The sequence below is a fragment of the Ambystoma mexicanum genome, chromosome 10, assembly GCF_040938575.1.
Source record: "Ambystoma mexicanum isolate Mex_15411 chromosome 10, UKY_AmexF1_1, whole genome shotgun sequence".
NCBI lineage: Eukaryota > Metazoa > Chordata > Amphibia > Caudata > Ambystomatidae > Ambystoma > Ambystoma mexicanum.
In genome coordinates this window covers 273,134,370-273,156,019 of record NC_090932.1, presented here as the reverse complement: position 1 = coordinate 273,156,019, position 21,650 = coordinate 273,134,370, and the positions used below count along the sequence as shown (strand labels likewise).

Sequence of the window (21,650 nt, the reverse complement as noted above, 5' to 3'; positions counted from 1 at the left end):
ATCTCTGTACTGTTGCCGTTGGAATACGTTTTGCAACTGGTGCAGAGAAAAGATTGTTGATCCTTTCAATGTACAACCCCAGATGTTTTATCCTTTTTTGCCTTCATTGGCACAAAAAGGTCTTCAGGTTGGCACCACTGCTTTTTATTTTTAAGCGCTCATCAGAGAAACGCTCCTATTTCAAGATCCCACTGGTGACTCGATTTCTAAAAGGTCACACAAATTCTTGACGTGTGCACCATTTGAACCTTTGCACACATGTCCGTTAAGGTTGTTAACCTTTAAGACAATACTGCTGGTTGCTATGACATCTTCCCGTAGAGTGATCGAGTTGCAGGCACTTTCTTCCAAGCCACCCTTTACTATATTCCACAAGGACACGGTTGTGTTAAAGGTAAAACCCTCCTTCTTGCCTAAGGTAGTTTGTCATGATGCTTACCCCCGGGTATCCAGACCAAGTCCATCAAGCACGGAAGCAGGCATCATGTTACCCAGAGAAAGCCGGGCAACCCCTGTTAGGGGCTATATGGGTACAGTCCTGGCGTCTATGGCGCCAGGCTCATATGGGGCATCAGTCCTGGCACCATAGGCGCCAGGCTCCTATGTTAAAACTTACCTGATGCAGACCATGCTGCAAGAGATCCAAGCCCATGTGAGGCTGCTTAGAAGGGACTACTTTACCTAGGGACTATTTTGTTACTCGGTTGTGGTTGTGGAGGAATACTTACCTGGGACAGCTTTGGGGCTTTTTAAACCATGCCCGAAGAGCAGCACACGCTTCGCGTTATTCTGCATCCTGCAGCGTAACGCTCACCATGCCTGCAGTCAGCATCCAGCCTCTTGCCACGCCCGCCTCGAGTCCACAGCGCCTAGAAAGAAGGGAAAGAAAAAGAAAGGTTAGAACAAGAACATTATTGGGTTTCTTACCTGTTTCCAGATTCATCGCACCTTTGAACCAGAAACAGACTTTATTTTAAACACGTTGCATCGCCAGCAGCAGCGCCGCGCCATACTCGCCGTTCCTCGCAGCATCTCTACGATCCGGCGCAGTCTCCATCATTATGTTGCCGCATTCCAGCACCTAAGGGGGACAAGAAAACAACAAGGTGAGCCGAGGGAACAAACCAGGACAATCTCTTGCCACCATATACTTACCTGATTTTACCGCCGGAGGTATTATTCACCAGCACGCCAAATCTTCTTACGGCGCACCTGTAAGAAAAGAGAAAGCAGCGAGTTAAACCTTGGCATCATTTAACGGACAGTGTGGGATAATACAGACTCTTACATGAACGCTTTGAGCTGCCACAAGACGATCTTCTTTTGTGTCTAAGCTGCAAGATAAACAAAGGCATTGGACAAGAGTGATTATTCAGACATTTTTGAACTCTTAAGAACTATATACTTACGGTCCTTCGCCAGGAGGTTTGGAGCCAAGATTACTCTAGAACTCTTCCTATATCCTCAAGCCAGTGAAGTAACTGGCCATCTACGCGCCGCTGCATTCCTCGCAGGTTGGAGAGCTCATCATTCAAAACTATAAGGTGAGCTTTGTGAACGGGAATATCAGAGGTGATAAATGGGGGACGCAGTAAGGGGCTATTACTCAAATCCATGGGTGGCTAATTCCCTTTCTCCGCCTTTAGGAGACTACTTCTATGGGTCAAGCAGACAAAGCTAGGTGGGCCAGTCCAGTCAGTCATCTCTGCACTACGCATCACGTTGGTGGAGACCGTGGCTGTCCAGTTCCGCTAGACACACCTGTGGGAACCAGGTGAGCGTAACAGTTTCGGACTTTCACGTAAGTCCGAAAATTGTGCTACTGGCCTTCTATCCTCCACCACATCCTAATAAGGAAGAGGAAAGGCTCCATAGATTGGACCCTAGGAGAGCGTTAAGCTTTTATATTTCCAGAAATTGAGAGTGGACGACCAGCTCTTTGTGGGTGTACAGGACACCAACTAGGCCAGGCTTTTTCCAAACAGACCTTGTCTAGATGGATCATCCTCACTATTTCTGAATGCTTCAGACTAGCAGGCAAAGACCCTCCTGAGGGTTTAAGGGCTCATTCCACCAGTGGCATGGCCACATTGACCGCCCTGCAAAGGGGTGTGCCTATTAGGAACATCTGCGATGCTGCAACGTGGTCATCAATACACCCATTTACTAAGCAGCAATCTCTGGATACTTCCCATGCTCAAGATGTCGCTTTTGGTAAGGTAGTACTTTACTCTGCCCTTTAAAATTCTGCATATCTAAATTCTTCCAATCATGGATACTGCTTTGGGCGTCTGTCAAACATGAGGAATAGGTTGGAGGACATAATCTATTCGAAGGCGAGTTACTTACCCCTGGTAACGTTCTTTCTACTGGATGTTCCTCCAACATATTCCTCATCTAACCCCTCTGTAGAATTTCCCATGCTATTACAGCTTTCTTTCCACCAAGGCTGAGTGCTGTCATGCCCGTATTTATGGGCATCTCTGCTGCACGAGGAGGGGAAAAACAGAACTGAGGCCAACGGGCTATGTGCGTACTTCTTATAACATCTGATGACATCACCCTTGACGGAGGCCTTCGAGGGACATCGACTCGTCGATATTGGCGCATGGTGCCCTCTGCTGAAAATGTTTTGCCGAAGCTGGACATTAAATGTCAAAAATGAGGAATACGTTGGAGGAACATCCAGTCGAAAGAACGTTACCAGGGTTAAGTAACTTGTTCTTCTGCTTAAGTGTACAAAGCAGTGTATTATGCATTATGTATTGACCCCTGTGCATTCTGTGTGTTCCATTAGAGCATGCAAGTCTATTAATGTGCTCTCTTGGAACAAATCACTAAATAGTCGCAGCACCATTGGGTTCCCAGTTTGTATGATTAACCGTCCCTGTTGATTATCTGCCGTTAGTGCTACCAATGGAATTTGTGGGGAGAAGGGAATAGTTATTCCCAGTATCTTGCAGACTCTATTCCATAAACATTTGCCTAGTACCAATAGGTGTGGAAAGCATTGTGCGTGGGAGTTATGTACCCACAGTATCTTTTTCAGGTAAAAGGGTTCACTGGCGGGTTGTAACAGTGAAGTGACGTGCGTCGGTTCGTTGGACAACCATCCCCTGACGAATTGCAATTAACTATCCAAAAAGTGTAATTCAAAGTTGGGCACCCTGATCCCTCCATCTACGTATGATCTTCGGAGCGTAGATAAGGCTAGCCTACATCTTTTGCTCTGCCCTAAAAATCTTCTACATATCATGTTGAGCGCCATGAAGATTTTCTTGGGTATATTATGTGGAACGTTGGTAAGATAATGTAACCATCTAGGGAGAGGGGATAGATGTAGAAGCTTGCCCTATCACTTGTCTAACTCAATTGTTAACATTTAGTTAAAAAGGTATGTATCACAAAGGACTACAACACGGGTCATCTGCTTTACAAATGAAATTATCTAAATTGTATTTGTTTTCTATGTAAAGCAGAAAAATCAGGAGTCTGCTAAAAACTGTTACCAATCTCTTTATGTATGCTAGAGAGTCACAGTAATCATCAGATCGAGATATCTCAGTGAAAAATACCCCACTTACTATAGCAAAGATTTGGAGATTCAGACTCTTTTTATAGTGTGGAGTGTGTATCCATCCTCTTCTGTTGATTTGTGAGAGAAGTCTACGACCTTACACCATATCATTGGTTCTTCTTTGTCCAAGGTCGGAAAAAGCCTACCGGTTTCAGTGGTGTATAAAGAGTATACCACTTTCATCAGGGCTAGAACTAGACAGCACTATGTGGTGTGCTGGATAAAGGATTGCTTCCAGTGACTACTTTTGTTGTTGTTCAGGGACCCCACCTGTAGATGGAAGGAAACGGTGTATGGGGTGATTGGAAAGAGACACAAATGTGTATCGGGTTAAGCCGTTGTGTCTATATTCGGTTGTGCACAGTTTTTGTATTTTAACAGGAGAGGATGTCTTGCATATCTTACCCTTTTATTTCCAATCTCCACTATGTCGGTCCGTCTGAACAGGACAGCTTAAGGTTGCTTGGTCATTGCTTCTGAACGGCTGCCTTGATTCATGCTTGCCAGAAACCCTGATGCATAAAGTGATATCTGTGAATCTTTTGCGTGGTTTGGCAAGATGCTAATGTTTTACTTCTTATTCATTTATATTTATAATTATATCATGTCACCATACTTGAAAATAAAATCTTCTTACCTACTAACTCATTAATCCAGATTCTCCTGTGTTGTCTTGTCTCTGGATCTCTCAACAACATTCTTCTTTTCCCGTAGAATCTGGATGTGGCCTTATCAAAGGTATCATAGGAACTCCAAAAATCCCCATTCAACTCATGACTGGTATATCTTCTCATGCATAACCAATTATTTGAACCTTTTTAAAGGTTTCAATCATAAGGGATTCAATTTGTTTGCATCATTAGTAATGAGTAATTCCACTGATGTCCACCAATAAAATCCTATCACAAGACCAGTAACCATCTCACAATGTTCTCCGTGGTTTCTCTATTTTGGTCCCAAAAGTAACAAGTTAAATTCCACTCAGTATTTAATCCTTTTGGTTCTAGGGCATCTAACTTTCTTCTCTAAAATAACCTTTTTTCCAATATTGTTTGTAAGTTACCTCCTCTTCTTGGTAATCTAACTTGTCCTAAAATCAAACATTTCAACTGTGCTATTGTGTCTTTTTTTGGTAAAGTGGGCTGCTACTGGTGACTTTTCATTCCTTCTGCGTACGTTGGATTTATGCAAAGTCCAGGGTGTCTTCGCGTTTCTCTTGGTTAATCCCACATAGTAAATGCCACAAGAGCATCATATATATCGTAAAGTACATTAGGGGTATCGCATATTGCGGAGTGATTCAAAGCAATTGTTTTCCCAGCATATGAATGGTGAATCTTGTTGCCTTTAATAATAATGTGGCAATGCTGACGATTGCCATACTGTTGTTGTTCCTTTCCAATCCCTACTCACCTCATTGCTATTGTCTCGGTCTGCTTGTACCAGCAAGTTTCTCAGTGATTGACTTTTTCCATAAGAAAATAAAGGAGGTTCTGCAAACAAATTCCTTTAATGTGTCATCCAGCTTTAAACCTTCTCAGTGTTTCTTAATGACTCTTTTTATTATTATGTAACTCTGACTCGGATATGTCAGAAGATATACTGTATGTAAGTTATGAGTTGTCTTAGTTACTACCTTTTCCAATAGTGTTATTCTAGGTAGTCCACTTATGTCCCAACAATGTTGTCCTCATTATAACATCTTATCACAAACTTCTGTTTTTGAATCCATCTTCTTTATTCTATAGTCTTCTTCCCTATAAATGATCCTCCTGTAGCTCACAAATAGACTTTAAGGAATGCTTTCAATTGTTATCTTGGGGTGAAAACCACTGGACATCAACATGCTATTTCTGCCTGTTTGTTTTGCGTAGACTGTTGTTTCCCATTTCCCATCTCCCCATTAAACTTCATCGTCCAGAAATTGAATTCTCAGTCTACTACAAGGACTTGTTACATTAATTCTTGGATGTATTGCATTAACATAGTTAAAAATTACAAGTAATTGTTCTTGGGTCACCTGCAATACACCAAAGGGGGTGACTCTGATTAGAGTGAATCCGTGGATCCCATAGAGGTTATGGGACATAATCATTGTTTGTCGTATTGCTCTGTTATAGCCATCAGAACAGAACTAGACACACCACAAATATTATTACACATTAGAGGATCAATTTAGTTTGAAAAGTGAAATTGATTAAGGGTGTGCCACACAACATAATTATCACTAACACCTTTTGCCATCATAAAACTTTACCTTCTAAGTTTTTGTACTGGCTTTAACTTGGCACATCTGCAGTTTAATGATATGAATGCAACATAAAGAATACATGCTATAATCATATACTAAGCCAACACCACCGCAGTGCTACACATTGTACCCATCTCTTCGAACATGAAATTATTCTGGTTGTAATTATTGTAAATTTGACTAAATATTGAAGACTTATTTCAAATGTATATCATCATTTTGTTCGCAGTTTAATATTGCATGTCTACAATTTCCTAATCCATTTTTTATCCAAATGGAATTTTACTGTTCTTTAGCTCATATCTCTAAGATTGTCAATTTGTAGCAGATTATAGAACTGAGGCGCAATGAAGTAATGGGATTTGACCAGGTTCCCCCATTGTGAACACGATTGAAAGCCGTACTTCACTTTTGAGCACATGTATATGGTGTGAGCATGCGAAACCAGGATATTAAGTTCAGCTATCCCTCCGCAAATACCTCCTCTCTCGAGCTTTTCCCTCCTCTACCTCCAACTCCCTCCGGGTCAATCGTTTTTTTAAAAAAAAACGTGCTGGGGGTAGATCTCTATCTTCGGCTGGGGCTGCTCTCTGGAACAGCCTCCATGCCACTCTAAAACTTGAGAACCATCTCCGGTTCCGGAAGCACCTCAAGACCTTCCTCTTTGCTTCTGCCTTCGCTCCCCCAGTCCCCTGCTGATCTGCTCTCTCCTGGCACTGTGCACCTGGCCACTCTCAGTCCTCTGCGCCCAGGTACCTGCTCACCCTGCCACCCTCCTGCACTGCCTCCCGGCCACCCCTTGCACTGGGGACTGTATCTGTACCCACACCGCCCCCCCTTTTTTCTTCTTTTTCTGCACTCCTCAGACTTACCCAGTCTGCTGCCTTAAACACAGCACTTGCCACTTGCTGGCTGCACTACCACTGTTTATTGCCTCAATTTTCTATTTATTTTTATTATTATTTATTCTGCTCTCCTCTGCTCTGCACTTTCCACTCTCCCCCTTCCATGCACCTTTTTCCCTTTTTGCCTTTCACATGCACTTGCGCGTTCTCAATGTCACTGGGCCTTGTAAGATCTTTTCTGTGTTGTGTTCTCCCCTGTTCCGCTCCCTTGCCTAGTCGTGCTCTAAAACACGTATGTACGAGCGCGATAAAATATCATATCATAAAATATCATATCATTTTCACAGGATTACAGTGTATAGAAGGTATGTATTTAAACCCATGTCATCCGATCCATAGGTACCTAGATCACCTCTCGTCCCAGGAAGGCAAGACCTGATTGCTTTTAGCAAAAACTGTTTTCCCAAAGGCATCTGACTTTCGCTTAAATTTTGGTATCAATGGGGCAGAGGCAATCACAAAAGTGTGACTGACGTGTGCCTTTAAGGTACCTCAAGCCTTATTGTCTTACTAATCAGCCTTTACCCTAAACAGTGAAAGATCAAATGTAATGACTGCAACATTTCTGTTGGCCACATACGTTTGCTTGGTTATTTGGGTCATTTGATTTTTGACTGCATACAGCACCTTGTTGTTTTACATGAGTAAGTTGTGCTGAACCTGGGCTTTATTTAGACCGTATCCCAGCTCTCCTATTGCCCTACCTAGCTTCCTTGTGCCACTGCCTTCGTAAAGGATCCAGCAAGACAGTAGCACAGACTTTTCTCTCTCGCTCCTAGCCCTGTCCAACTCCCTTTACTGACAAATGATATGCGTATCTAGCCATATGATATGAGCAATGGTTGGGCAAAGGATAAAAATAGCTGGGAAGTGGTTTACCTGGGCATGTGTTGATAATAGTTGTCAAATAGTGAGGATATAAGGACATGTAATGCCAATATCTGTCAAATGGTGGAAATACCTGACATAAATCTCTATAAATAACTCTCTATAAATAACACCCAATCACTAACTATTCACCTAATTTACAGACCTCCAGGCCTGCTTGGGACCTTCGAGGAGGATCTGCACTGTCTACTTACCAACAATGTTAAAACCACCTCACAACTGCTGGTACTAGGGGATTTTAACCTAGGCTTTAACGACCAAGCGGACGTGCACGCTTTGACAATTGCTAATACTATCAACTTACTAGGATGATCTCAAAATGTTAACAATCCTACCCACTTAAAAGGCAGAATACTAGATTGGGTCGCCGACTCCAACTGCACAGCCGCCATCTCCTCCATCTCGCCACTACCCTGGACAGACCATTCACTGGTGTCCTTTAATCTCTTAACCACCCGACCATCCACCACAGCTCTATCTACGGCACCACCATGCCTAACTAGAAATAAGAAGAATATGACAACGGACAATATCCTTCCTGCTATCCTCCCAACACTAAATGCTCTGCCTGACAACCTAGACCCCAATGTACTAGTTCACAAATTCAATAAAATCATGCTTGATACTATAGACCAAATTGCCCCACTTAAATTGCGAACAAGTAAACCTAAGGCCTACTTAAATAAATGGTTCACGCCTGAACTCGAGGCACTATGCCTTACAAAGAGAAAATGAGAATCTGCCTGGAAACTATGCCCAACTGTTGAGAACAAGGCTAACTTAACCTCTATCTCTAGCCACTACAAAAAGGAAGTCTGCCTGGCAAAGCGGAACTCCTACAATGACCGTATTACCAACTCTAATTCAAGCATGAAGGAACTCTTTTTCCATATTGAAAGAACTCGAATCACCTATTGCCACACCAGACACTTGCACCAAGGATCAGACCTGGTGTACAGATATCCAACACGCACTAGCTAATAAAATAAACACCCTCCAAAATAAAATCCAATTGAAAAAAGACTCGCTAAACCTTCCTAATCTGCCCAAGCCACCACCTAACGTTACCCTCGGCACCAAGACTAACAAATTCTCCTTCACCAAAACTACTACAATAGAGGTAGAGAAAATTACCCTCTCCCTTAAACCCTCTAATTGTAAAGGCGACATCTGCCCTGCACAGATAGTAAAGACGCTGCCAGAGATTTATCACCTTTCATCTCCAAACTCATTAATGCTTCTTTTTCTACAGGCACCATCCCAGCCAATTTAAAACAATCTTGGGTGCTCCCGTTGCTCAAGAAGCATCCCTACTAATTACCGCCCGATTACCACGGTACCATCCTTACTGAAGATATTGGACGAAGTGGCTTATACACAAATTCAAAAACACCTTGAACTACACAAGTTGCTAGGAGCTAGACAATCTGGCTTCTGTCCACTACATGGAACTGAAACAGCCCTTATTGATTTAAAGACCCAAATAGATGAACTGAGAGATCAAGGAAAGACCGCACTCCTCCTCTTACTTGACCTCTCAGCTGCATTTGATCTTCTGGACCGTAAGGTCCTCTGTAGACATTTGGATTTGGCCGCTCACTTCTCCACCCAGGCTATCAGATGGATAGAATCCTTTCTAAGTGAGAGAACTATGAGTTCTCTCCCCATCGGCAGCAGCAGACCCGACTGCCATCATATGTGGAGTCCCCCAGGGCTCTTGTGTCTCCCCAACTTTATACAACATCTTCACCAAACCTCTGTTCGATGATTTGGACCATCTAGGTATCACTTATACTAACTATGCAGATGATACACAGATTCTCCTCCCGCTTTCTGGGGATCATAGTAAGGACAGGGAGTTGGTGAATAGAGTGTATCATCATTCAGGCATTGATGGCATCTCATGGTCTTTGCCTGAATGATAAAACAGAATTGATAATTCTGGGTACACAGGCCAACATCAACAAATTAGGCCCAGACTACTCCGCGTACAGTATAGACGGAAATATCATCAAGGTCTCTAGAGAAGTAAAAACACTTGGTTTTTACCTTGATTCTACTATGTCATTCACTAAACAGGTTAATTCCCTAGCGTCAACTACAGCCTATACCTGTAAATTAATAAGAGCTGGCAAGCCATTCCTATCCAACGACAGCTGTATAATCCTGGCAAGAGCCTTAATACTTTCCCGACTCGACTACTGTAATGCCCTTTACAGTGGTGCTAACAAAGCCATCACCCAAAGACTACAAATCTTACAAAATAACACCCTAAGAGCTGCACTTGGCATAAATAAAAGGGAGCATATCTCCTCTATTAGACGCCAACATAAATGGCTTACTACTGAGAACAAAATCCATCTGAAAATGATCTCCCTGACCCACAAAGCCCTCAATAATGCTGCTCCCATTTACCTAACAGATAAAATAGAGAAAGACATCAACCAGACTGACAAGAACTGTCAATTCTAATTATCTGGTAGTACCAAGAATTAATCTAGCTAAAATTGGCGGCATTAGCTTCCCGGTGACAGCCGCTAAACTATGGAATGCTTTGCCACATAACCTGGGAGCAGACCAACCCTTCTCACACTTCAGAAGGAACGTCATCAAACACATTAACTCCAACAACCTGTAGTCACCCCATTAGACACTTGGGTATCCTTAGCCCATCTGGCTTGTACATATGTATTATTAGAAATCTAACAACAATTGTATATAATTTTATCATTGCTTGTAAACCAATTGTACGTTGTATATTAATCCTCTGTAATTAAATTGCATATACCTGCAAGTATGCAAAATTTACATGTATGTAACACTGTAAATGCTAGATTCCTGTAACATTGTAAGCTTCGCATACTCTTTTCTGCTGCGCCCGGTTACCTCTGGGTCTGGCGTGCATTATAAATTAATAATCAAACAAACAAACATATAATTTTAATTCTATGTACCTAATGGCAATACTAGCAAGTGATGTGAGGAGCTACCCATACGACCATGGATTTTCTGTGCATATCTAAGAATATGATGCAAACTCCTGACACATGGTGTGAGTTACCCGGCAAAAGGTAGAAACCAGGTTTATGATGGTAAAACCTGGTTAGACTGTGGCAATGGCTGGCATATGCTGGTACTTTGGTAATTGTTTGCAATAATGATAAATCGTGTCTTTGTAAGTCAGAAACTAGCGACTTGTGCGCAAACCTGGCTCAGTACACCAGCAACAATGTACAGTGATTTGAACACTTTTCCATAATATAACAATACCTAGTTAGTTTGGAGGGGTTTTACTGTAAGAACTTTATTGGGGTGAAACAATATGTTCTCGTCGTGATCTATGCTAAGGCGCCAAGTGCTTGTCACTCCAGAGGGCAATACTAGTTGTACCAGATAAGACCTTTCACAAAGAGAATGGAAAACGCTGGAACACAGGGAAAGTGGAGCTTTTTGTAGAAACAAAAGTGTTTATTTGTAAACTAACATGAAAATCAAATATCGGGCACAACATCAGCAGTTCTGCATTAGTCTTAAAAAAGGGAATCGGACATCAGTGGCAATGCCACTATAAGGCGCCAAATATCAATAAACAGTGTCTTTCTTTCAAATGTTTGTATAGTAGAATCTTGGAAGCATATTATTGCAAGTTTACATTATCCCTAGTTATCCCATTTCCTCATGTCTTATTAGCGGAAGTTAGTCATTTTCCAATATGCATAATTCACATATCATGGCAGATTTCCAGAATATCGGATTACCACGTTCATTACCAGTTTACATTATGATCACTTTGCACATAATTTTCACTTAATATTAGGCTTTCATCATGGCCGGTTTCAAATATGTTCACTGAACCCCTCACTCCCCTGCCTTAACTGCCCTCTCCCAGCATGCTTTATCAGCTCTTGTCTGTATTGAAAATCGAGGAAGCCGACCCCACCAATGACTGCCCACCTTCCTTTCCGGACAGTCCAAGAAAATGGATGAAGAAAAAGCAGAACATAATTTCTCAGCACTGTGTGTAGAAAACAATCTGTCACTGCGGTGCAACACTGTAAAAGCAGGTCGACTGCTTTAAACTGAAAGTCTGTTTACATGTTTAAAATACACGCTTATATGATGAATTTTTTCATATTTATTTACTGCTATTACTACACTTTTGAATTGGCACAGATGTTGTTTTTGGAGGTCAAATGGAAAGTAAACAGTTTGGGTAGACCGAGTATTCGCTTCACTGACCTTGCATAAAGGCAGTGCTATTAGGTGTTTATTCATTTAATGAAGATACCCATGATGGGGGGGACTATGTTTACAGATATGCCACTTTCTGTTTAAAACCCTGACAACTTTTTTTTTTCTCCTGATAGCCTGTGATGCCACTGTGCAGAAGATTGAAGGTATTATTAAGGACCAGTTTACAGATGAAATAAAGAACAAGGAACATGAGATTGAAGTCATCAATCAGGTATGACACTAACCTGAAAACTGACTTTAGCAAATATATTGAGTTCATAAAGTAAACATTTTCATAAAGTAATTTATGGCGTTAGTAAAATGCTGCTTTCTTTAAGTATCTGCTTCTGTAGTTAACAATATGGTAACCTAGTTGATTTCAGCACATTTTCCTTTTTAGAAATGTGACCTATGCAGGCATGTCTAATTCAGCAGGAGGGGTAAGTGGTCCAATAGACAGTAAATCCATTCACAGCTTTCTTAAGTCCCCTCCACCCCCTCTCTGACATATTGTTCTATCCAACCGCCATGCCCCAAGCCATGCAAGTCTTTGCAGAAGAACAAAGTAATTCACTGACAGTCAGCAGACACCCCCTCCAAGCAGCTCGGATTGATCCACTAACTGGTATTTTTAATACGATTTTGTTCGATGCACATACAATACATTAAAATGGTTACAATGGTTACAATTTGAAGCAGAAAGGGAATGTATAAAATACCACCACATATCTTGTACCCTTTAAGCTTTTAGGGCTGATGCTTGGAGGAAACCCTGGAGAACAATGGCTTTGATTGAGGGATAGGCTTTTACCATAGAGCCCCAGGGCAGACAGGGAGTTTCAAAGTTTAACACTTTTGGCTCCATTTGTCCTTTCTAGTATAATTAAAATAAAGTAGACGATAAAAATGTCCAGTAGTTAAAACAATCTAGCATATCAAAATTAAACAGCATTGCTTGTATAACTTAAAATATAAGACATTCTTGGAACAATCCTTCCTACATTGCATCTTACATTTTCTAAACATCTTGGATCCAATTAAATAAAACCAACAGCATAGCAAGTAGGGGACCTGTGGTTAAGATAAAGTATAGACTTGCAATAAGCTAAAACTCATTGCCATACTGTGGGCCCCTTGTTGCAGTAAGAGAGGCAGACGCCAGAGCAAGGATCCTCTAAAAGGCAGCAATACTGTGATCTGTGAAATTGCTAAAACATTAAGTACAATAAGGTGCAGAATAATATTTAGCATATGGAGTGCCCAGAGGGTCTTGAATGGGAGAGGGCTAGCGGAGAAGGACATTTGGTGGTTCTTTATTTTCCCTCAAAGTCAATTGTAATTTAAACCTCCTTAGTTCAGATACAACTTGTTTAGTTACTTTTTTAGTCCTTCAAATAATGTAAAGCTTTGAGTCTCAAAAGGGTATGTCGCACCAAGATCTCCTTTCTGCCTATTGCACTTCCAGTCCAGCTGCCGCAAATTCAATCTATACTGGCAACCTTAATATTACCCTTCACATCGCTGTCTGATTGGTTGTTGGTGCAGTGAAATGTGACCACATCGCTCTAATTCACAAAACCCTACACTGATTGGCTTTAGAGTCGGGTATTCAATTTAAACGTTGCTGTATTGCTTTTAAAGCAATCCAGTTGCCATAACCTAAATATCTTCTGTCATGGTCCCTGCCTTTTTACCATAGCTTTTGTTACTGTCTGTTTTAAATTTCTTGGGAGATGAGAATGCTGTATTAGTACCGGTTAATCCCTTCCTTCCGAAGTAGCTTTGTAATTTTTCTTCTGTGAACGTGTTAGAGCAAAGGAGAAAGACGCGCTATACACCCACTCCTTTTCCAAGACTCGCTGCAAGAGCAGATGGCATTGCTTCTTTTTTTCTGTTTGCCACCAATGTTGCCAGCATTAGACTGTTTGCTCTAGCAAGTGTAAACAAATCGCATTCCTGAGGATTGAAAAGAGTAACTAAATATACTTCTGGCTGCTCTAAAAATGCTACAGCTGGGCGTGGCAATTAAATTCACAAGCTTCTTTTGTCTAGTTTCATTTTTTTGTGCGAGTCGGCTCAATTTTACAGCTCTGCATGGTGTCTTTAAAGGCACAAGGGAGAAACCAGAGTGAATGATTATTTGGGTAGATTTTAATTGGTATGCACAATCTTTTCCACCTGTGAGTCCCCCAACACGTTGTGCTGGACTACTGGATATTTGATCTTTTCCCTTGAGTGAATAGGAACCTTTTTCCAAACTCACTCATTCTTTTACTGTATCTTTTGGGATACTTTGAATTTGTTTTTGTAACTCTTTGGAGAAATGCTTTCCTCAAGGTGCATGGCATCAGTCATTGAATTTTGCTAGACACAACAATTTGTGCATTGTGGCCAGTAGCCCCTGGAGCTTCCCTTTTTATTTTCTGTGATTTTCCTTGTAAGAACTACTGGTCCCAAGGTCAGGGGGATATTTAGTATCCTTCCTAGCTTTTATGTTGTGAGATCAGCACACCTCACCTTTTGTGGAGTGCTGAGGGCCTACATAGTATCCCCCTTTGTGCAATTCTTACTTTCAGGCTCTACTCGCAGCCGCAGTGGTGCACAAGAAGAGTCACCTTTGACCTAAAATGGTGACTGTATTCTTTTTTCACCATTTGTTTGCTTGTCCCTTCTGGGTCCTTTTTCTACTGTGCTGGGTCGGGGAGGTCGTAGTTGGACTTTTGTGTTCGGTGGGAATCTTTTGTTAAGCCCGCCAAGGCTCCAGCGTGTCTGTGAGGACAGGAAACCGAGGAAGACTCCGAAACTCCACTGTTCTGTCTTTTGCTGTGCCTGTCTGTTACCAGTTCCAGCTGGTGGGCTGGTTGTCCTAAAAGGACAGCCACCACCCAGAGTTTGAATGGTGCATGGGTGCCGAGGCTGAAGACAAGCTAAACAGAAGAATCGACAAGGAAAAAGAGGAGCGATGTCTACAGCCGCTTCCAGACGATCAGAGATGCCTTCTGTGTAATCGCTGCTGCTCAACCCCTTCTTCCAAGCGTCAGGAGAACTCTGAAGAGGACGACTCCCCCTTTTAGACTGGTGAGGAAAAACAGTCTTGAGACGACCTGCATTTCGAGCCATCGCACGACCAGCTGTGGCCAGCACGGGCTGCAAACCGCCAATACCCTCGGACCTGTGACCACTGTGCAGTGCATAGTCTCCCGAAGATCGAATCTTCCCAAAACTTTGCACTCCTTCCAGACCTCCAGAGTCAAGATTCCACTTCTTGAGGTCCCCTCACTGAGAGCAGGCCTGGGAAAGCCAGACGAATTGGCCAGGCGGTAGTAGTCTTCACTGGTGCTTCCCAAAATGTGCCAAAATCGTAGAACCCTGAAGAATCCTTTGTTGGAAGCCTCTTCACTCGACTGCTGCAGCGATATCCACTCCAGTGTCCCTTCTTTCTTCTGCCTGACCAAGAATCTGGTGACTGGGTTTGCTGATGCTGCATCGTGGGGGCATCGTGCTGCAAGCTCTTCTTCACTCCTAAGGTACTGTGAGACTCTTGGTACTTATTGCGCCTCCTGTGTTGCTGGCTGTTTGTGTGTTTAGGAGTTTGCAGATACACGTTTGCCCAGGCCTGACGCCCGTCAGCCTACAGGAGGACTTCTCCAACAAAGATTGTTACTTACTTGCTACAGAGGAGTTCCTCTGTAACATTTAAACTTTCAACAGCTGTGCCTTCTTTACCCGCCAAACGGACTCTGAGACACTCCTAACTAGTGAGGGATGGACTTCTAAAGTGTTTGGCTTCTGTGAAATGATTGCTAAGTATTTACTTACCATATGTTGGTTTGTTTCATTTATCTTACCTGAAACATTTACTACAAAAGTATTTTACCTATCTTTGAATTGCACACTGTCAAGTATTACTAAGTGGTTTACTTACTGTCAATAATGCATTGGTGTTTCTAAAGTTACTTAAGGTGTGTTGTAGTACTTGCCTTGCTGAACAATGACTTACCTTAGTGTGTGTGACTTACCTTAGTGTGTGTGTGTGTGTATATGGATATATGTGTGTGTATGTGTATATATATATAATTTCGTGGCGAATGGAGGATTAATTCATTTTGGGAGATTATTATTGACGTCCTGACCGCGTCGAGTGCCGTCCCTGTGTGGAAAAGTGGAACTACTTTTCCTTTTTGTTTTTTTTTCCGCCATACTGGACGGAAGCATTTTGCGGAGTCCCCTGGCCTTAGCCATACTTTTGCTAAAATATTGATTAATTTACATCCTTTCCCCATCCCAACGTCGAACTTCGACACTCGACGCCGGTTTGGAGAAGAAATCGACCGTCGGCTGCTGCACAACGGATTTGGGCCTCGGAAGGCCTCTGGCCTCGGCCCGGGCCTTGGAAGGCCTCTGGCCTTGGCCATGCAAGTAGGGAGAGTGGGGGGGTTGGACATACTCTACACTCTTGGTATATAGGTACACCTTATACATTTCCTACACTTACCAGTCCGCTGCCTCAAGGTGCGTATGGAGGGTACCCCTTTTCAATTCTGCCCCAAGTGCAATCGCAAATACCCTTGGGTCGACGGGCACGCCACGTGCAATCTCTGCTTGCCGAGGGACCACCCCGAAGCGAACTGCAGAGCGTGTAATAGGTTTAAACCTAAGACACTTAAGGACCGTTCGATGAAGCGTTGGGCCCACCACGCCAGGCAGGCGGCCATGGCAGCGGAGGACGCCTTCAGCGATGGCAGCGATGCCGTGCTTTCGGACGGCGAGGGCATTACGGCGTCAAAAGACAGCCGAGCGCAGGTCCCCGACCTCGGAAGGTCGTCCGACAGGGCGGCTATGGGGAAGACCCCCGGCGACCCAAGCGCTTCACACACCACTCACACAAAACACACAAAGTCCAACCGAGAGTCGACGACGTTGAGTTCTCGGAAAGAGGTACAAACAGAACGGTCCGAATCGGTGTCCTCTGGGCGTTCTCGATCGAGATCGCCGCATGACTCCAGGCAATCATCCACTCTTGCCAAGAGTGCCTCGCTCCCTAGGCTAACAGAAGTTCGATCGTCCGAGGACGAAGACGACTTCCACCCCCAGGCCGCTCTCCAGGAGTCGGAGCCCGCAGACCAGATCAGCACGGCCCCACGTTCGAAAGACAGGGCTCTACCCCCAATCCTCGACGCCAGGCGTCGAAAACCTCGAGCCACAAAGGGACAGGGAAAACACTTTTCCACTCCCGGCGAGGGGGGAAAACAGCAGAAGAAGCAGCCTCTGCACTCTTCCACACCTGTGATACACTCCACTCCTCCTAAACAGACAGACAAGACCAGGTCTGCTGATATTTCTAAAACCAGCAAATCTACTCAAGATAAATCTCCTAGACTTTCTGAGAGTCATTCCCAGTTCCAAAAAATGGTCGATTGATGACATAGATGGGGTCATGTCAAGGATGTCTTCTTTGGCAGACTTTTACGATAAAAATCCAGACCATTTCCTTTCATATAATCCACAAGGGGCTACACCCTCAGGCTCTAATGATCCTACCCCCCCCCCCCCCCCGAGTAAGAAGCCCCGGTTTGAGACACCAATGAGGTCTACAGACCCCTTCGAGGTACAACCATACTCACGGCCATACCCACTGTATCAAGGAGAGACTTCCTTTGGTGAGGACCAAGATTTTGGCATGGTAGAAGAGCAAACCGGGACAGGCTACTATGGGGATGATGAGGACCAAGAAGAGGAAGAGGAAGACCCTGAAACCTACAGAGTAGATTCCCCGGTAGAGAAGGAAGTCCCGGTTACCGACTCCCCTGTCGATAACCAACCCCTCCTGAACGAGGGTCTCGCACGAGCAGCAGAACATTTCCATATTGACACCCACGGTGTCCAGTAAGAGAGGGACTTCGCCGAGGAGTTAGTGGGAGAAAGGAGGCCTGTTGCCCAGACCATCCCTATCCTTAAGTCTATTCAGCGAAGAATAAACCCGTCCCTGGTGAACCCGAACCTCACCAGAGCAGTCAATCCCAGAGTTGAAAAACTTTTCAGGGCAGCCCAGTCTGACCCTCTCTATATAAGAGGACATCTGAAGCCAGACTCCTTAATTGTCACTAACACTCGTAAGAGGGCTGGAACACCCTTGTCATCGTCCGAAGCTCCTCCAGACAAGGAGAGAAAAAAACTATATGGTTTTGGCAGGAAAGTAGCCTCAACGTCCGCCTATCGGGCAAGGATTGCAAACTCCACCACCCTGTTGGCCAGCTACAACTGCCATCAGTGGGAAGAAGTCGCGGCACTCATAGCCTCTGCACCAGAACCCTTAAAGGGCCAGTTAGCACAAATTTCCGCACAGGGTAGAGCCCTGTCTGGTTGCATTTTAAAAGCAACTTTTGACACCGCGGACAACGCAGGCAGATTGATAGCAGAAGGTACTGTTATCAAGAGACATGCGTGGTTACGGCAGTCTGGTTTTAAGGCAGAAACCCAGGCATCATTGTTGGACAAACCGGTGGAAGCCGATCTGTTTGGTAAGACGGTCGAGGACGCGCTGAAGAATGCCTAGGACGAATACGAGGCACTCAAGTCCCTTGGCCAGTTAACCAATAAACCCCCTAACCAGAGTGGGAATAGTAATTTTCGTCGCCCAGGCGGCCAAAATTCCCAGAGAGGATCAAATTATTCCCAGGGGCAGGGTACACAGTGGAACAACAACAGCCAACAGTCTACCCAGGGTTACAGCAGGGGTAATAGGAGAGAAAGTGGTAAAGGCAGAGGCAGCCCCAGTAAAGGAGGCGGCACGCCTCCACCAAAGCAGTGATGCTCAGTTCAGGGTCCCTTCTCACGCAACCCCAGTAGGGGAACGCATTTCCAACTTCACCCAGGCTTGGGAAGGGATCACATCAGACAGATGGGTGCTGTCAACAGTATCCGCAGGGTACTGTATAGAACTACTGCAGCATCCCCGGAACCATCCTCCACGACAAAGAGTACACTCTTTAAAGTATCAGAAGATTCTCCTCGAGGAGATCGCCAAACTGCTAGCGAAGGACGCGATAGAACTCGTCCCGGGACACCAGGTAAACGAGGGTATTTATTCAACTTACTTCCTTGTGCCAAAAAAAGATTTGACAATGCGCCTAGTATTGGACTTACGGCCTGCCAACAAGTATGTCAAGCCCCAAAAGTTTCGTATGATTATGCTACAAAAGGTAATCCTCCTCCTAAAAAAGGGGATTACATGGCAACCTTGGATATGAAAGATGCCTATTTTCATATTTCCATGTTCCCAGCTCACAGAAGGTACTTGCGCTTCAAGGTGGACAGTCGGCACTACCAGTTCAAGGTACTGCCCTTCGGGATAGCTTCGGCACCAAGGGTATTCACCAAGGAACTGGCGGTGGCGGCTGCACACCTACGCAGGGAGGCAATCCCGGTGTACCCTTATCTGGACGACTGGCTCATAACGGGGGAAACCCCAGTAATTTGCAGAACAAACATTCAAAGGACTATCGACCTCCTCCACGAATTGGGCTTCTCAATCAACGAGAAAAAGTCAAGCCTGGTGACAAGCACCTCCAAACAGTTCCTAGGAGCAATCCTAGATACTCAAGAGGGGTTGACATTTCCTTCAGAGGAAAGAATTCGGAATATACTACTGCAAATTCCGCAATATCTGTCCGGTCACCAAATAACGGTACGCAAAGCAATGCGTTTGCTGGGCATGATGGTGTCATGTATTTACCTGGTCCCCCACGCGCGCCTGCGCATGCGTCCCATGCAGGAATGGTTGGCGAAACAGTGGTCTCCGGCAAGTGGTCAGTGGGACGATCTAGTGGTCGTTTCGCCAACACTAGTACAAAGCCTTCACTGGTGGACAAGAGAGAATCTTGCACAGGGAAAACCCTTTTACGATCCCGAAGTACAGGCAGTAGGCACTACCGATGCATGTCTGACGGGGTGGGGAGCTCACCATCTCCACCACACAGCTCAGGGTCTCTGGTCTCCCTCAGTGGCCAAGAACCACATCAACCTGCTAGAGCTTCTGGCAGTATTCAGAGCGCTTCAAGCGTTTGAGCCCCACCTACTAAACCTGTCAGTGCAATTCTGGATGGACAGCACAACAGCCATGTTCTACCTGAACAAGCAAGGAGGGACTCGTTCGCCAAATCTGTCCAAGCTTGCCCAGAAAATCTGGATATGGGCACTCAGACGGAACATCTTCCTGTCATCACAACATGTTCCAGGGGAGCTCAATTCCCTAGCGGATGCTCTGAGCAGAGACTCCCTCCCAGAGGAACACGAATGGGTTCTACACAGAGAGGTCATAGAAGATATCTTCTCTCAGTGGGGTTTTCCACTACAGAAAATGCCCAGGGGAACACCCTGTGGATGAACTGGTTAGGGATGTTTGCGTACACTTTTCCACCAACTCCTCTCATCAGGAAGGTGGTCAACAAGATGAACAGAGTCAATGACGCTCGTCCTAGTTGCTCCCATGTGGGCAAGACAACCGTGGTTCCCACACCTACGCAGGATGGCGGTGTGCGAGCCCATCAAACTTCCAGCCTGGTACAACCTACTGTCCCAGCACCAAGGTCAAACAGTGCATCAGCAACCCAACTCAATGAACCTGGCAGCATGGCTCATGAGGTCATAGAGTTTGGACATCTCAATTTACCACAGAGGTGTATGGACATCCTAAAGGAATCTAGGAAACCAAACACAAGGCACTGTTACTTTGACAAGTGGAAGAGATTCGTTCATCTGGTGCCAGAGTAGACAAATCAACCCAGTTGATTGCACTCCTTCCACTATTGTTACATACATGCTCCACCTGCTAGATGCAGGATTGGTTTTTAACTCACTGAAAGTACACTTGGCAGCCCTGTCGGCATACACCACTTCCCATAACAAGGTCTTGTGGTGGAAAGTACCAGTAGTTAAAGCCTTCATGGAAGGAGTAAAGAGACTTCACCCTTCTATTTCAAACCCACCAGCAGGGTGGGACCTTAATGTGGTGCTATCTAAGCTCATGGGCCCCCGTTTCGAGCCCATGCATAAAAGCAGTCTCAAACACCTGACTTATAAAACGGCCTTCTTAATAGCTATTACTTCTATAAGAAGGGTCAGTGAAATTCAGGCTCTGTCAGTGCAGGATCCCTTCTTTACTGTCCATAAAAAACTGGTTTTACGCACACACCCTAGGTTCTCACCTAAATTTATATCTAAATTCCACATAAACCAGTCCATCGAGCTTCCGGCTTTCTTCCAGGACCCTCAAAGCTCGGCTGAGGTGAAACTACACACCCTAGAAGTGCGTAGGGCGGTCCTCTACTATGTAAATAAAACCAGACCGCTAAGGAAAACAGATCAACTGCTTGACTCCGTAGCTACAGGCAGAGAGGGGGATCGCGTCTCTAAAGGTGTCATCTCGAAGTGGATTATTAACTGTATCCATCTGTGTTACTCACTCTCTTAAAGAACTCTGCCTTTCACGCCAAGAGCCCACTCTACTAGAGGCATTGGGGCCACTCTGGCTTTCATTGCAAATGTACCCCTTGACACCATTTGCAAAGCAGCTACTTGGAGCTCTATTCACACTTTTACTCAGCATTACTGCATTGACACCCATTCCAAGGCAGATACACAAGTGGGACAAGCGGTTCTAAGACACTTATTTGCTCATGACCCTTCTCACATCCCACCTCCTTCTTCAGGTACTGCTCGCAAATCTATGCACAGCATGTGATCTAAGCAGATTCCACAAGCCTCAGAAGGGATACATTACTCACCGTAATCGTAT

At 44.4% G+C, this 21,650-nt stretch overlaps 1 protein-coding gene across 4 annotated transcripts in view; it reads left to right on the top strand.

Moving 5' to 3' along the window:
* Window positions 1-21,650, top strand: part of YEATS2 (YEATS domain containing 2) — a 1,971,885-nt gene that overhangs the window by 177,491 nt on the left and 1,772,744 nt on the right. For all 4 annotated transcript variants that reach the window (XM_069617830.1, XM_069617832.1, XM_069617831.1 and 1 more), the window contains one exon: window positions 11,989-12,086. In XM_069617830.1, the coding sequence (XP_069473931.1) occupies window positions 11,989-12,086 (98 nt within the window). The remainder of the gene's footprint in view (window positions 1-11,988; window positions 12,087-21,650) is intronic.